Source organism: Apostichopus japonicus, chromosome 9, assembly GCF_037975245.1.
Source record: "Apostichopus japonicus isolate 1M-3 chromosome 9, ASM3797524v1, whole genome shotgun sequence".
NCBI classification, from domain to species: domain Eukaryota; kingdom Metazoa; phylum Echinodermata; class Holothuroidea; order Aspidochirotida; family Stichopodidae; genus Apostichopus; species Apostichopus japonicus.
This window is the reverse complement of record NC_092569.1, coordinates 28,936,729-28,954,219: the sequence shown is the minus strand read 5'-3', so window position 1 is coordinate 28,954,219 and position 17,491 is coordinate 28,936,729. Positions and strand designations below refer to the sequence as shown.

The window sequence follows — 17,491 nt, the reverse complement described above, 5'->3', positions numbered from 1 at the left end:
GCAGATCCTGGTGAGGACAGCGGGCACCAACTCAGTAGTGGGGACATGATATACCGTGTCCCCACCAATTTGTCTTGACCAATAGCTGCATTTCAAGTTCCCCTGTATTGAACTTTGGCGCAGTTTGATCCAGCATTGTGCAAATGACATGCAGCAGTTCTCATTTTATTGTATTTTATCCACAGTTGTTAAATATAGGACGGAAATCGCATTTGCGGCAGTCTATATTTGTTTTCTGGGAGAGGACCCCAGACCCATCGTATATATACAAAAGTCTTCTTGGATTATTTGTCCCCTGATTTTCTTTCTGCAGACACCCATGTATTTCTCCAAACTAAATTTCTAAGCCATGAGATCTAAAACTTAGGGAGGTTTAGGAGCATCATTAGGTCTGGGAAGTGTTATTTCCGGCGATCTGGGAGGTATATTTGCCCAAAAAAATTGAACGCTACGCGCGAACCCATGGTCGCGCTCCGCTTAGATAGTGTCATAGAACAGACACGCGTCCCATCATTATCCAAGACTGATCTGCGCCCATGCTCAAAACTGTCGATGTGTGTAGTGTTCGGTTTCGGAAATATCTGGTATATATATTTTTATTTCCTTCAATGAAATTTTTTAGTAGCCGTCTGAATTTCGAAAATTCCATAACCAACATTCTTCATCATACTTCATCATACTCGTGCAATTTTGACCTGTCTGTTAGGGTTTGAAGGAGGTTTTTCTATACCGGTTGTCCATAGATGATATTTTGTGCAACATTATGGGTATGTTTTGAAGTGAATTTATTTACGAGAATTGTGAATTTTCAAATTCTGAACAGTGGGGCTGACGGATATTGTGGGCCGCGATGAAGAATCACCTACAAAAGCAATGATCCACAGGATATGTGATGAAGTCGAACGTGATGTGTGACTGGTGACAATCTTCAAAAAGGTTATAGATGAGAAAAAAGTATTTGCAAAAAGGTTCTCAGGCAAAAGTGTACATATGGTTGGTCAGTTTCAAGCCCGAGAAGTGCCATTTCCGGTCATCTGGGGGTACCAAAACCAGAAATTTGCTTGTACGCTGCGCATCAACCAAGGCCTGGGCAGTGCCATTTGCTGGGAGGCAATATTTGCCAACAAATTCTTGTGCACTTCGCGCCAACTTATGGTGGCGCTCCACTTAGATAGTGAGCCAGCAGTTATGACGTTTTATTTCATCAATGGCCTGCAACCCCCCCCCCCCACTTCTGACAAGAAATCTCCACCACTGACTTTACCCATTTTAAAGTCATGTCTGTTTCAGTCCCAATAACTGAACATGTACACAGACTTAACGTTTCTCTGGCTGGCAGTGAGCATTTTGTGTCAGTTCACGACTCAAGCTGCACAGTTTTAATAATTGTTGTAACTAATCAAGGGGAAATAGTTTGTCATGTGACATATTTAAAGGAGCATAGTTTGTTAACATAAAACAGTCGTTGTCTGTGCTCACTAGTCATACAGTGTGCAGGGGTGCGTTGTAAGAGTATGGGTCGTCACAACTATGAAAATTAGGTTACGACAGTAGAGTCGGGCAGGGGAGGGGGTTCAGTCAGGGCAAGTGGGGCCAGCTTTTAAGTTTTACAGCAATAAACAGGCTTCCTCCAGTTTCCAATGCTCTGATTTTGCTCTCTCTACTGTACATCCTTAAGATGTTATGTCGGAAATTTGTTGTTTTTCAATGTTATTAACACATTTCAGATCCAAAAAGTGTAACAAAAATCAATAAAAGACAATGTGGCAATGGTCTCAAAGAAAGAGGCTCAGGTGAACTTGTTAGCATGAATCCTACCTTCTTCCCTTGCATAGGAGACTTCCTGTCACATTGTAAATAGTGATGAAACAAATAAATACATACAAATACAAATACCTAACATCCACATGACGTGACGACACCATAACCAACTGTTCCAAAAGTTGCCTTTCCTTTTGCTCATAACCATGTGTGAAATCACAAAATTGATCAACTACAGAATATGCATACAGTGCCACACACAATGGCTACCATCACACTGCATACTTCTAATAGATCTTGATATTTTACCAATTCTTAACACAGCAATATCAAAGAGCACAATTTACTGTAGCAAATTATGCATGGTCACCAAACGTTCACTGAATGTTGTACTGTAAGTGGTGCATCAAGTATTCCATTTATATGAACTATCACCAATTTTATAAAAGAAACTGATTAGGATAGACTTTTATAAGCTGAGACAATTACAACACAAGAAAATAGTTAAGGGGAATATCCGAGTATAAGGGCCCTGCGTGGGTTAGTGTTGAGTCATTAGTATTTAACACATCCCGTGATGGTTGCTCATTGTTTTATTCTGAATACAAGACATATCCATAAGATTGCCGTGGAATCTTGAGTTTGTTTTGCCACAAATATAAAAAATATCCGACAACTTAAGATGGTTAATTAATTATGAAAATTAGTAGTTAGTGATGAAGAACAATGTGATTGTATATAAAACAGAATATATTTTATTTTTATTATTTATAGTGTCATTATAATAAAATAACTTGTTTCATGAAATGAGTCTAACCATGCAAATAGAATGAATTCAACAAAACAATATATTTCTATCTTATAAGATGTTTGTGATGTTTGTGATATTTGAAATAATGTTATGGGAACTTAATAAAATAAATATCACATTTTTTTGTTGTTGGCTGTTTCTTATATCACTGGTAAAAAATTAGAAGTTCATAATGGGCACACCATACAGTATATTTGACATTGCTTTTCCATAAAGACGACATCAAATTGATTAAATAACCCTTGAACCGCCTCAAATAAAAAATCCTTTCACAATCTTACGGATATTAATGTCAATGACTAAACAGTCCCTATCGAAGTCCTACATGCAACATCAAATGTAAACGCATAAAGCACTATATGTTGTTAGCTTACGTGATAGCTAGCTGGCATTGGATGTAACATTGGTACAGATAATGTGAACAAAATATGATACTAATATCATTTAACTTGACCGCAGAAACTGGCTGAAGGTCCCGAGAAATATGAAAAGATCAGTGTAATGCGCAAGGAGGGATGGGGCAGTAACGGGAACGCCCAATCAACATCAGATGTTATGTCGTCTGAGGATGGTCTAAGGAGTTAAACCCCTTTCCTTTATAGTGTTATAGTTCGCAAATTTTGAAATTTTTCAAACGCTTCAATTGTAACATACTTACATACTACTATGTGTATGTAAATTAAATTAACACATTTGTGTATTGTTCTATCTTTCAGTGGGTGGGTGGTGGGACTGGGGGGGGGCTTATTTACCCTTGATTTTATTAGGGGAGGGATATAGTTTTATGTGTAACGCTCCTGATGAGGTCACCATGCCCTGACCTCAGTCGAGGATTATGACATTTTTGTTCGAGAAAGAATAAAACGACGCCTCCGGGCTGAGGGGACGGCCTTCAATAAAACGTCAAGCTCTTCCTAAATCGGTAACAGAATCCCCCCCCCCCCCATCAACTTCCAAATCCTGCGCACGTCACTCTAGTGGATTTTTCCTAAACTGTAACGGTTAGTGTAAAGTTTTAGTTTACTGCTTCGTTGTTGAACTTACCTTCTTTTGTAACATGGTCATTTGGTTTCGGTGCTGCCCCTGGGCATGGACCAGGATTGTAACGAGCAGCTGTTGAACAAGAATCACATGAAACATTACAGGAATAGTTACGATAAATTTATCAACAAGTTTTATTTTATTTTACAAGCGGGAAATTGTTCTAATTCTTTTCTAAAGTGTGTATAATTCATGTAATCGTTTTAAATTATTGAATCAAAATAAAGAAAACTTCAAATAAAAATGAATTTCTTGTATGCTATGACAACGGAGAACTAAAGCAAATAATGTTAAATGACGTTTTCAGCATTGGCGTAGGAAGGTACTTTTGAGTAGGGGGGGGGGGGCTGAAGACTGATGGCCTGCCTGGGGGAGGGTCTAAGGGGAGAGGGTGTCCCCCTCCCCTTTGGAAATTTTTTGCATTTCCAGGTGGCCTCATATGCAATTTGGTGCAATATAGCACACTTCAACACCCACTCCATTTTGTAAATAATTTTGCATTTTCACCTGGCCTTAGATGCAATTTGGTACTCCAAATGAGATTTTTTTCTCAATTTGGAAATGAAAAAAGGGTTTTCTGACTTGCGAAGCGGGGGGATGATACTTCCACGCCCCCCATATTTTTTACTGGGGGGCTGGCTCCCCCAGCCCCCGGTTCTTACGCCCTTGGTTTTTAGTCCGAGAAATAACCAGGTAGTGGACCACCTTATTGCTGCAATAGACAGGTAAGCATTCAGAGGGGTAGGAAGCTTCCAAAAAGTCCAGGGGGGAACAACATCAGAGGGGCACTTTCTCATTCCATAATCACCATTCGTTATGCTATAAACCGATACACATGCCGGCCAATCGCCATATCACTTAAGTATATATGATGTGTTAGTATGCTATCAATACTGTTATGGTGCAAATGACTCTATTAACCTACATCTGTACTTCTCTCCATCCATGATTTAGAACTTTCCAAAAAAATCCTTCTGTGTTCATTCGTTGAATAAAAGTCTTTAGCAGCATCGGTTAAATCCAAGTCATCGGTCTTAGATTTGTGTGCATTCAATAACATCAGATTGTTGTATCTCTTTTGTGACATTGTGCTTCTCAGATAACTCTTTAGAAGACGCTGTGTGGAGAACGATCTCTCAGCTGAAGCGGTACTTAAATGAGCCAACAAATATACAGTATATGAATTAGTTTGCAAGTTCTGAAAGTAAGGGTTGGACATTTGGGTGTTTCTGCTATATAGCAGAAATGATTGTGCTCATTGATGTAATTCTTTTCAAATCAGGAAACTGCTGAACATTAGTACCCCTTAACAACCTAAGCTGTACATCCAACTGCGGAAAATCAATGTCACTGGTGACTGTTTTCACAAGCTGATCTGATATCTTAAAAGCTATGCCATTTGCTGCATTTAGAATTATAATTTCCTCCATATGGGTTAGTACTGTATATGACCCTGCAGTAATTCCAGTGAATCTCCTTTGTAGTACAGCAAGGCATGCATCAATAGCCTCAAAACTCTAGACACAGAAGTAGGATTTGGCATCATCAAGTATAGAATAATATCCTAGTAGAATGAGCTGCAACATTGATTTTTTTTTTATTTATTGAGATTGTTTATTGTTAACCGTGCTACAAAAAGATGTGGGATGTCATTTTAGAATAGCATACATTTACAGACTAAAACTAAATAATTAATTTTAATATATTAAAATTAACAAATGTTTAAGATATTCCAAAAGACAGTTCTTCATCAAAGGGGCACATTGTATTTGCCAGTAGGGCCCATTTGCTTTTTGGAAAAAAGTGGGGGGTGTGCCCCAGTCCCCCTCCCCCCACCCCTGATCCTACCCCTGTAAGCAGATCTATGTGAACACTTACTTCTTCTATATTGAGAAGCTTTAAAACTTTAATTATTTCATCATACAGGAATATTTAGAGGGATATCTTCCACTGGCTAAAGTTGTCTGCTTAATACAAATTCTTGACATTTCTTCATCCTTAGGGAAAACCCACACCCTCATAGAATGTTATAAGGTGACGATATGAATTTTTACAAAATGAAGTGGAACTTTCTCAATGCATCTGGCAACAAAAGAGTCAATTATATGATCATGGCAATCCAACGGAAAATGTTTTTTGCTTTTCTGTATGATTTTTAACTAACGTTTCTACAGAGAAAGTATTATCTCTAAAAAAAACAGTTGCATTTTGTTGAAATTCTAAAATGGCAGAGAACCTTGACAGCTAAGCGAACATTCCAACTGTATCAAGGATAAATGAACAAGAAGATTATAATAGAAAAATAAAGGTTTTGAAAAACATTTGCCGTAATGACATCACAGATTACCCACTACGATCCATCCCAGGGAAGAATGAGGGGTTTGACCAGTCGAAATTGGTCCCATTCAATCGACCATATCATGAGTTAGGGATAAGATTTTGAGATGGGATACTTGACTGGCAATGTGCTCTAACTCTGCCCTTGTACAACTTGCTATTGCATTTCGTATGACTGTGGTGACTTAAATTACGAATTTCGAATGAAGCGATAACTACCTTTGATGAAGTATTATATATTATAAATAATTCATAGTTTCCATGTTGATTTAAAGGGATATTCCGTTGGCAGAAGAAGATAACCTTGTATTAAGAGGGACTATATTGCAAGCTGACAATAAACGGAAACTTGACGTTTTGTATCTCGACAAAGATACATTTTCAGATTTTGAACGATTTGGTATCATCTCCATACATCCCGAAAAAACGTCAATTGTCAACTTCTTTTCATATTGGCGAGTTGTTGCATATATCTCATCAATATGTCCCTTCTACGCTTCCGTACATTTATTACCACGCGTTCTACTCTAATAACAATAAGAAGTATAATATGACTTCAACCTGAAGTTGGCAAGGTGCCAGGAATAAGCAAAGACAATCGTATCTTATAATTTTGAAATTAAGGTGCAAACACAATAACACTATATGAATCATATGTATGTAAATAGATCACAGAAATATAATTTAAATGTCAAGAACATAGGGAATGAATAAAAAAAAACATGTCCCACCAAATACATGCCATGTTTGTCATTATATGAAATTACTTCCTCTCTATATCAGTTGTTCACTTGCTCTTGTAATATAGTGCTAGGCAGTTCAACGAAATACCTGCTTGCTTTAATAATTGAGTTCTCTCATTTTTTTGTATATTTACCAACGTATACCCATGTACGCTGTATGTTCCATACTGTAGGATATTACACTGGCGACCGGGATTTTCCCCAAAAAATGACTCTTTTGCTTAACTTGTTCGAACATTTGTTATAACACCTTTCAGTGGGAAACTTGAAGATTTGCTTCTTAACCAATGAGCAAGTTATGAAAAGAGATTGACATAGTTCTGCTCCTATGAAAGGTAGTCTGGCGGTCAATCTCAATAAAAAAATAACTTATTGAACATAAATGTTGAATTCCGAAATGTTTAATTGCAAATACTGGAGAAAAAAAAAACAAGTTAAAGGTTCCATCGATCATTTGTTGACTTTGGTTTCTCCTATTTACTGATCCTTTTGCAATATGAAAGTAAATTAAAACAAGCGAAAGCTTTTCTGCTAGACGACATTGGCAACTACGATTGGCACACGCCATATACCAGTGTTGAGTGTGGATAGCTAGGCCTAACATTAGGCTATGCAGCCCTTATATGCGTGAATCAGTTAGGTGACCTTGTAGTATTGAACTGACCTTGGTTGCCAACGTTAGTAGTTGTGAGAAGTACACACTTAAATGACGAGATGCAGTTGAAAATAAATTGCTATATCCAACGTGTTTGTCCTCTTTGTGATGTTCTTATTATTTTACTTCAATTTAACAGTAAAGGATATGGAGAAAATCTTTTCAAACACATTGAGCACAGTTCGTGTTCAAAAAATGATCGTTAAAACTTGAAAGGTACATGGCGCAATCCACAATACCATATATGACATGTACAGCCGCGCACGCAACTGGCTCAGAACACAGGCCTAGCAGTGAGAAAACATTTGAGCAGGGCTCTGTTAGTTGAACAACAAAGATGCAAAAAGTAACATTAGACCAATCACAGTTTATTATTTACAAGATACACCTGGCGTCAGGCAGGCTTGAGCCAAGGAATACTGAAGGAGTCAAAATGTTGCATATATGGCTGGAAATTACAGATGTTGCTGTTGGACAATTTTTCTTTGTACGCTAATAGATTTTATTTTCTTTGCAAGTTTCCTTTCACTATTTCTTATCAATTATCGCTAGACAAGGGGACTCTAAGTTGGTTGTTCGTTTACGTTGAGGAACACGTGTTTCCTATTTAACGTAAACAATTTATAATCTTTGCCCACCTATAATCCCCGCTTTTGCCAGCAATATTTTTCAACTTGTACTTGAAAGTGTAGACGGCAAATTCTCTTCACTCCTTAAAGAGGAATTTCTTTTACCGCCAAGACACCACCCGCGAACATGGCTAGAGCCTCGTGCAATTTGGTACCTTCAAACACTTTGTCAGCCACTTCTGAATTTATTGGACCAATCATATTGTAAAGAATTTTTTTTACGATCTCCAATTGGTAATAGTGGGGTTTACGCTCGGCCCTAATCTCCGAAAATAGCGTCTTAATAGCGTGAATATGGGGGTAGAGCAATTGATTTTCCCGGGAGGGGGTTTTACATTAATATATACGTTTAGGAAGATTCTCCATCTGGGGCAAATTTGTTATCTATTGATTCCAACGAATTCTATTTTATCATCATTAGCAGGTTGAACAGTAAGCAACCGACCGAGCAAACCCTTCCTTAGTTAACATAAATTCTTAGACAACTGTAAGTAAATAGTTACTGTCATTATCAGAGTAGATTTCTCGCTGACGAGACCATCGGGTGATCGGGTTGACCCGTGAGTTTTTTTCTGAACTTGAAATTCGTGAAGTCGAGTAAACACAAGACAAACGATAATTGCACGTTATGTTAAAACTTTAAGAAAGAATTTCACTAACACATTTCTTTTCGACATATTAATTTTTAAAATGAGTTAATTAAGTTAACATGGGTAATGAAAAGAGAGACATAAAGACAGTAACGTTCCTTGAATTTATTCTCCTTATTTTTTACCCGTTACTGCGAACAAACTAGACTTTTACAGCAGTGTTGGTATAGTTTCAAAAATACGCATCTTAGCGATCGCTACACCTCCGTCAGAGATTTGAATGTTTTCAATGAAATTCGGGAAGGAAGAAAACCGGTTTTTGAGCCAGATTCGGGTTTTTTTGCAAGAAAAAAAACGGTTTGTGGTTTTCACGAAACCGTGCAAGCTTAGTTGGGGGACTCTTAGATGAACAATATCGAGTGAAACGGGTAAATGTTTTTACCCAAGCCTAGGCCTATAGCTACCTTAAGTCGGATTGAACAACATAAATGTGTGTTTTTGGAGGGGGCGGGGAGGGGGGGGGCTGGCAACGCTGGCTTATAGTCCTGCAGTCCAATTGTGCTGGAAGTATAGCATATAACATTTCACCTGAGCTCTTATACGAAGATAACTGGTATGACATTGGGATCGTTGAAGGGAACTCCGTCATGTGGGAGATCTGGAGGTCCATCCCCAAAAGATAAATGTGACGTTATGCATTTCTGAGGAAATCACTTGTAGGCTATTATTTAGATATACAAATATGTCGACATGGTTGTTCCCAGAACACTATTTCTGTTGTTCACTCATGGGAAATTAATGTATATCATTGTTAAAAAGGTACATTTTGGTAAAATTAAGCCTACCTTGAGACCTTCCTCCAAGAAGCAGAATGACAGCAATCAGAAGATGAATAAATAAAGGTGATCGACACTGCTTTAATCCTCCTTTCTCCATTTTGAACAAATCCAGAGGCAGAAAGGGAAAAACAATCTAAGTTTATCAAATGTGTCTTTTCCTGTGGTAAGTAGGTACGTATCATGTATGTCTTGCCGTTCTGTGATACTAATGAAAAATTACTGACCGTTTGCCAGTAGTTATTACAATCTTCATAAAGCGTCCAATAAAGTCACCCCTATAGTGACTTTTAATTGGTCATGATGGTGGATGACGTATATAATTTTTCATGCATATTCAAGTTCAACATTGTGATTACAATATGGAGCTGGTTGTACACAATTCCGTATTCACATCATATCAATTAGTTGATCACGATGTAAGTCTGGAAGCTGATGAGTGGTCCGGATTGTTTTACAGACGATACCCCAGACAATTTGAATATGCAATGAAAATTGCTTAGTCTCAATTGGCTGTTTATGCCTTCAATGCGCAGATAGATTGAACACAGCTAGTAAGATTTGAAAAAATTTTCATTTGTGAAAATGATTGGTTGTTGCTGCCCTTCGAGGTTTCTACTCCCCGCACACCCCACCCCCACCCCTTCCTACCATCCCTCGATTGAACTTTCTTCCTACGCCTCGGATACAACGATTCTCTTGAAAAGTGACCAAATACTATAAATGACGTTTTTAGCAAAACACATGTGTATCCGCATATATAGTTCGTAAAGGGAGACTTCTGGTAACCAATGAGTATGGCAGTATTATATATCACAACAATATTAGTGTATCAGGAAATCTTGAGTTTGCACGTGATATCTGTCAGACCCCGATTAGCCCTTTATTGTTCTACAGCTAACAGTAGAGGCGCAACAACTGTTTTGTACTGGGGAGAGGGGGGGGGGTAAGATGAAAAACTCCACATTAAGAGGATTCCAAAATTCTTCCGACTGATTTAGGTAGGGGCATAGAAAGGGTACAGTACTGTACTCTTGTTTACCCAGTAGGTATGATTACCTCAAAAAACCTGAGCACGACTCAATTACCCTTGAAGGGAACATTTTCGTTTTCCAATGCGACAGCGAATCTTTTTGTAACGTCATCGTCACGAAGTTATTATAAATTATTATTATTGAGATTGATTTGAGGTTGTGTGGATTTGACAAACGGACCAATTGACGACACTATAAAAGGGTTAACTACTGTAACTGACAATACGATCCAATCGGTAAGATGATTGGTTCAATATCAATTTGAATATTCATATAGCATCGGAAATGATAAACTTGATGACATTGACGGAGATATTAAGATGAGTGTAAGAAATGGAGAGCTGAAAATTTGCACACACACAATAATTTGTGTACACTAGCAAAAGTTTGTTAAAATTGTAGAAATGATAGCACCATTTTGCATCTAAGCACCCTTCCTAAACACATTTCTGAAAGAGAAGTTATTGGCATAGGCGTAGGAGGCGAGGGGAAGCCCCCCCCCCCCGCAAAAAGATATTCCTGTGAAAATTCGGGCAATATTCTGATATTTGTCTCGGGCACTGCCCGAGACAAATATCAGAAATATATACAATAAGTTTGTTTGATGAGAGTTAGTAAGTCCGTATAAGAACTCAGCCTAAGGTAGTAATAGACTATCACGTTCTAAACGTTTATAACTAAACGTCTATAACGTTCTAAACGTGCTCGACTTATCTGGCATTGATGTTGTGGAGTTATGTGCATAGGGGGTGGCATGCTCGCATAGCCGACCCCCCCCCCCCCCCCACACGCACACTTTTGACGCCAACTAGTGAAAATATTATACAGAAATATATTGGGAGACTAACCTGGAAAGTAAAAATCTTGTTTACATAAGTTTCCTTCCAATGGTAGCACCAGTATGCATCTAAGTTTAGCACCTTTTAATTTAGTAACACATTCTCAAAAGGTGAGGGGGTTTTACCAGTACGCCCTTCAATTTTGCTTACATTTTTCGTGCAAATCGTTACAGCACCCAAAGCAATTGGGCTCCCATACGCCCATGGTTATTGGTCCCCTTTTCCTTAGATCTGACCCCAAAACGGACTTCGGCGAATTTTTGTGCTCGCCACCCCCCACCCTCCTTTTTTGTGCCAAAAATTGATATATTTTGCAAAAAGAAGGTCTATTCATTATTGTATATTAAAAAGCAATTCTTTTCTTTTATGACGGTGGCATTGACGGCACATGCAGACAAGATGTAAAAGCACTATGTTAGTATACCTCGACAGCGTGTCAACATATGCGATATTTGCCGAGTGAGGAACAAGTGACATCTTGAAGAAAATTTCCATTTCCTCGAGTTGCTTCTTGCACGTTTACCTGTTTACATGTACAAAGTCATTGCTATAGTTTATGCAAAACATCATTAACACGATATCTTGGAATCACATTTAACATTTATGAGTTGTTGCGTTAGATATACTAAACTTGACAAAGCAAGATTTTGATGACAATTCTACTATCATGACATTTTGACGAAAATTATCAAATGGTCGAGATATCGCGTAACCCATACCATGGGAGTTGTTACCTGATTATACCTATACACGGAAAGTCTACACAAGTGTCCTTTCAGAACCAACGTTCTTTTCATGATCACTTGAAAGCATATACGTATGTAAACAGTTAGAAAGCGGAGGCAATGACAATTATGTATTCATATACCTATTGTGATTGAGTGTTGTGTAAAAAGTCGCAAGTCTTCTATAGCAAACTCAAAACTGTAATATAAAATGAAAGTTCTTAATTAATTTCTAGTAAAAGGGCGATTAATGATCGTCACAAACTTTTATAAAATATTCCATATTGATGAAAAAACCAAAAAAACAGACCATAATCAGAGTTTTTTATTGACTTTTTTGAGGCTGTTATGGCAACGGATTATATTTTCCCTGATACCAGTCGGCGATAGATAACCAAACTAAATTAAAAGGCTTTTCCATGGAAAAAGTATATTTTTGGACTGATGAAAGAGGAATACAATCTAAGCTTCCAGCTGAAGTTTGAATTCATTTCCTAGGCAACTTTTTCAGTTAACATCAGATTGATAAAATATTCCATGAAAAAAAAAAGACCATAATCAGAGTTTGTTTATTGACTTTTTTGAGGTTGTTATGGCAACGGATTTTATTTTCCCTGATACCAGTCGACGATAGATAACCAAACTTATAAAAAGGCTATTCCATGGAGAAAGTATATTTTTGGACTGATGAAGCCTTTTGCCCCTTTCTGTAATTTATGTTGAGACTAGTGGAACAGAGTTGTCTGATGAACGCGCGAAACTCTGAGTCAATATATATATATAAATATATATATATATATGTTGAGACTAGTTGAGACTAGTGGAACACTAGTAGTTGTAACTCAGAGCGATCATCAGACAACTCTGTTCCACTAGTCCCAACTAGTCTCAACATGTATTTCGCTCTGTCCACCGGACATAGAGCATATATATTTAATAATAATAAAAAGTAAGATTTTAGCAACAGATGACATGTACTTAACTACTCTACTTATAAAAGAGATATATCAATCGTACACATGCATGCAACAAACAAAGATAAATTAAAGAATAGGATGATAAGAGAAGGTTGAAAAGAGGCAGAGTGTTTACTCATGAATCTTTTTAGCAATCAATAAATCGATGGTTTATAGAGAATCAAACTGATGCATGAGGGATTGCTAAAACTTATTAAAAATATGATATCCGATCACTCAACCGTTGACAATATAACTGTTTTATCATTAAAGATATAGATCAGGGTAAAGACAAAATCACACCTGCAATAGCACACTGAGGGCATGGGCGTCAATCCAGGGAGGGGGACGGGGGGGGGAACACGTCCCCCACACATTTCGATGGGGGAACACACTATCAAATGACACCCCCCCCCCCCAACACACACACACATTTGGAAAAAGAGTAGTGTCGTGGCTCTATTTGGTTAGGGCTTACACATTTCAGGATTCATATCATCGAATATCACTCAATGTTGCTTAATGGAGAATTCCACCCAGATCTCGTGAGTTGGTACCCTGAGCTCTGCGACAATCTTAAGCAATTAGTCTTCCTATTTTTCGAGGCCAGTTCCAGTCGTCGTTGGTTGAAGGGTATAGACAAATATTCAAGTCGATGAAACCAGCCGAACGGCCTGTTTGGTGAAGTCGAAGCAGCTCTTATGGTTGATCCTCGTCTACCCCACCAGATCGACGAAAGCCGAGAGATCTTTTAGTGCGTTGAGGCGTTTGAAGACTTGGCTACGAAGCACCATGACTCTGTGATGGTGTGCCATCATCACCGCGAACGTCTAGCCCCGTTGAAGCCTGGGGAGTTAGCAGAGAAGTTCGTTGGTTCCTCGGATTACAGACGCCGCATCTTTGGGCGATTCCAGAAGAAAACTAGTGCGCTCCGTCATTATCATAAGAGACAACACTTCATAGCTAGAGCCCAAGCCTGTACATATTTGTTTAGTTGTAGATGGTGTTTGAAAGACGGTGCCCGTTCCCTAATATTGGGGTAACAAAATAGAGAGTATATTCCGTGGCAGCAAATCCCATGTTACCTTTATGCTGGGTGATACCGGATTTTACTCCACAGTGAGAACACTGGGTACATGCAGGGACGTCGCTAGAGAGGATGGGGGGGGGGGTGTCTCTCCCCAAAACTTTGTAACACTGACGATAGTTGGAAAATTGGAGTGCTTACACATCTCAGGATTCATATCATCGAATATCACTCAATGTTGCTGAATTGAGAATTCCACCCAGATCTCGTGAGTTGGTACCCTGAGCTCTGCGACAATCTTAAGCAATTAGTCTTCCTATTTTTCGAGGCCAGTTCCAGTCGTCGTTGGTTGACAAATATTCAAGTCGATGAAACCAGCCGAACGGCCTGTTTGGTGAAGTCGAAGCAGCTCTTGTGGTTGATCCTCGTCTACCCCACCAGATCGACGAAAGCCGAGAGATCTTTTAGTGCGTTGAGGCGTTTGAAGACTTGGCTACGAAGCACCATGACTCTGTGATGGTGTGCCATCATCACCGCGAACGTCTAGCCCCGTTGAAGCCTGGGGAGTTAGCAGAGAAGTTCGTTGGTTCCTCGGATTACAGACGCCGCATCTTTGGGCGATTCCAGTAGAAAACTAGTGCGCTCCGTCATTATCATAAGAGACAACACTTCATAGCTAGAGCTCAAGCCTGTACATATTTGTTTAGTTGTAGATGGTGTTTGAAAGACGGTGCCCGTTCCCTAATATTGGGGTAACAAAATAGAGAGTATATTCCGTGGCAGCAAATCCCATGTTACCTTTATGCTGGGTGATACCGGATTTTACTCCACAGTGAGAACACTGGGTACATGCAGGGACGTCGCTAGAGAGGATGGGGGGGGGGGGGTGTCTCTCCCCAAAACTTTGTAACACTGACGATAGTTGGAAAATTGGAGTGCTTACACATCTCAGGATTCATATCATCGAATATCACTCAATGTTGCTTAATGGAGAATTCCACCCAGATCTCGTGAGTTGGTACCCTGAGCTCTGCGACAATCTTAAGCAATTAGTCTTCCTATTTTTCGAGGCCAGTTCCAGTCGTCGTTGGTTGAAGGGTATAGACATATATTCAAGTCGATGAAACCAGCCGAACGGCCTGTTTGGTGAAGTCGAAGCAGCTCTGGTGGTTGATCCTCGTCTACCCCACCAGATCGACGAAAGCCGAGAGATCTTTTAGTGCGTTGAGGCGTTTGAAGACTTGGCTACGAAGCACCATGACTCTGTGATGGTGTGCCATCATCACCGCGAACGTCTAGCCCCGTTGAAGCCTGGGGAGTTAGCAGAGAAGTTCGTTGGTTCCTCGGATTACAGACGCCGCATCTTTGGGCGATTCCAGTAGAAAACTAGTGCGCTCCGTCATTATCATAAGAGACAACACTTCATAGCTAGAGCCCAAGCCTGTACATATTTGTTTAGTTGTAGATGGTGTTTGAAAGACGGTGCCCCTTCCCTAATATTGGGGTAACAAAATAGAGAGTATATTCCGTGGCAGCAAATCCCATGTTACCTTTATGCTGAGTGATACCGGATTTTACTCCACAGTGAGAACACTGGGTACATGCAGGGACGTCGCTAGAGAGGATGGGGGGGGGGGTGTCTCTCCCCAAAACTTTTTAAACTGACGATAGTTGGAAAATTGGAGTGCGACAGTTGGAATTTCCGACTGTCGCACTCTAGTGTATCTAGGCCTATTCATTTATTCCTGTGATTGTGCATGACCTAAAAATTGAAAAATTTTGGTCAAAATTGACCTTTAATCAGTCATATTTACCACGTTTTCCTCGCCACTTTGAGAAATTGTATGCGCGCGTTCCACATTTGGATGTGCATAACATATAGGCATACATCGGTTTTTACATCGCATGCCGATAACATAGAAATAATTTTCAGTGTTATTACCCTTCCATATTGGTTATAATTTTTGGGGAAGTCGTTAAAATATTAATGGTAATAATAATATAAGTTTAACCACTGAAATGCCCATTGCAAATTATCTTTTTTTTTCAGTAGGTGCCTGAAAATTTATCAGCATATTGCCCGAATTTTAAACAGTAAGCAAGCGGTGACAATGACAATTATGTATTCATATACCTATTGTGATTGAGTGTTGTATAAAAAGTCTTCTATAGGAAACTGTAATATAAAATGGAAGAACTTAATTAGTTTCTAGTAAATGGGGCCATTAGAAAAAAACATAACTGTCATATAAAATGGAAGTTCTTAATTAATTTCTAGTAAATGGGGCGTTTAATGATCGTCACGATCTTTCATAAAATATTCCATATTGATGAAAAAAACAAAAACAAAAAGACCATAATCAGAGTTTGTTTATTGACTTTTTGAGGTTGTTACGGCAACGGATTTTATTTTCCCTGATACCAGTCGGCGATAGATAACCAAACTTATAAAAAGGCTAATCCATGGAGAAAGTGTATTTTTGAACTGATGAAAGAGGAATACAATCTAAGCTTCCAGTTGAAGTTTGAATTCATTTCCTAGGCAACGTTTTCAGTTAACATCAGATTGATACCGAGACCAAAAGTGAACTTGAAGCAAGCAGATGTGATGTCAGACGTACAATGATAAATTTGTTTCAGGTAGCATACGCCCATGAAAAGCCCCATTGACTTACACACTAATTCACAAAAGTAATGTGGGCTTTAAGTCTAGATAGAAGTTTTCACTAGCTAAACGCTACCCATCACCGGATAGCTGACAAGTTGGCCTTTAATGGCACCATCAATTTTTAGTACCATGACCATGTAGATGTTTTGCTATCCGAGCCGGAAGTTTTCGTCACTTGTAAACAAACCTCTTCACTCAGTGGTAAACAAATTTCCTAGACTGCTACCGGGAGGCCTAAAGGGGTCTAAAATTGCCTCAATTGACCCAATTTTCTCACCACATGTACTTCCATTCATGCTCTTTAACATGCAAGCCACAAAAAACTAGATTATGATTGATAACAGGTCACAAAAGATGTTCTCACGCTGCTTTTTGGCACTTTTCCTGAAGGAGAACAATCGAGCGGATTGATATAGACTCTAATAGGAGTATGCCACCTTAATTAAGTGAGAGATGAATATTTTTTTATCACCAAAATGATACTTTTCATAGTCGTCACCATATAAACCACAACAGAAATCTATGCAATTATCAATTTAGGTCCATAAAGATGTATTTTCAGAGATTTCAGTATGCACGGTGCAGTGTGTAAATACACATATGAGCAATACTGTGTAAGCAGTAACCAGGTCTATGTCTGCAACAACACTTCCAGTCACCAATTTTGATAATCTTGACTAATTTGGGTGCATCTATGATTCTTGCAGGTATTATTGGTATCCCTGATCACAGTCCACTTGGTCTGGCTTGCCCTACCTGCAGAAACATCATCCATGGAAGGGTTAGCAGTGAGGGCTTTTTCGTCTCTGGCTCTGAAAAGTGATGAAAACTACTTTTGT

The 17,491-nt window shown here is 38.9% G+C and overlaps 2 protein-coding genes across 7 annotated transcripts in view; both read right to left on the bottom strand.

Annotated features, from left to right (window-relative positions):
• LOC139973547 (fibrinogen-like protein A) overlaps nt 1–9,920 on the bottom strand; it is a 31,460-nt gene extending 21,540 nt beyond the window's left edge. Inside the window, exons 1-3 of one of the 2 annotated variants that reach the window (XM_071980308.1) lie at nt 7,358–7,626; nt 4,539–4,764; nt 3,617–3,685 (exon numbers count right to left, since the gene is read on the bottom strand). In XM_071980308.1, coding sequence (XP_071836409.1) covers nt 3,617–3,685; nt 4,539–4,560 — 91 coding nt within the window. In that variant the 5' untranslated portion in view covers nt 4,561–4,764; nt 7,358–7,626. Of the gene's footprint in view, nt 1–3,616; nt 3,686–4,538; nt 4,765–7,357; nt 7,627–9,412 lie in introns of those variants that run through there. The other variant, XM_071980307.1, reaches the window with a different exon arrangement.
• Nucleotides 9,921–16,339: 6,419 nt separating this feature from the next.
• The window catches only part of LOC139973549 (2-iminobutanoate/2-iminopropanoate deaminase-like), a 64,417-nt gene continuing 63,265 nt past the window's right edge, over nt 16,340–17,491 (bottom strand). For all 5 annotated transcript variants that reach the window (XM_071980312.1, XM_071980310.1, XM_071980309.1 and 2 more), the window contains one exon: nt 16,340–17,464. The gene's annotated coding sequence lies outside the window, so the exon portion shown is untranslated. The remainder of the gene's footprint in view (nt 17,465–17,491) is intronic.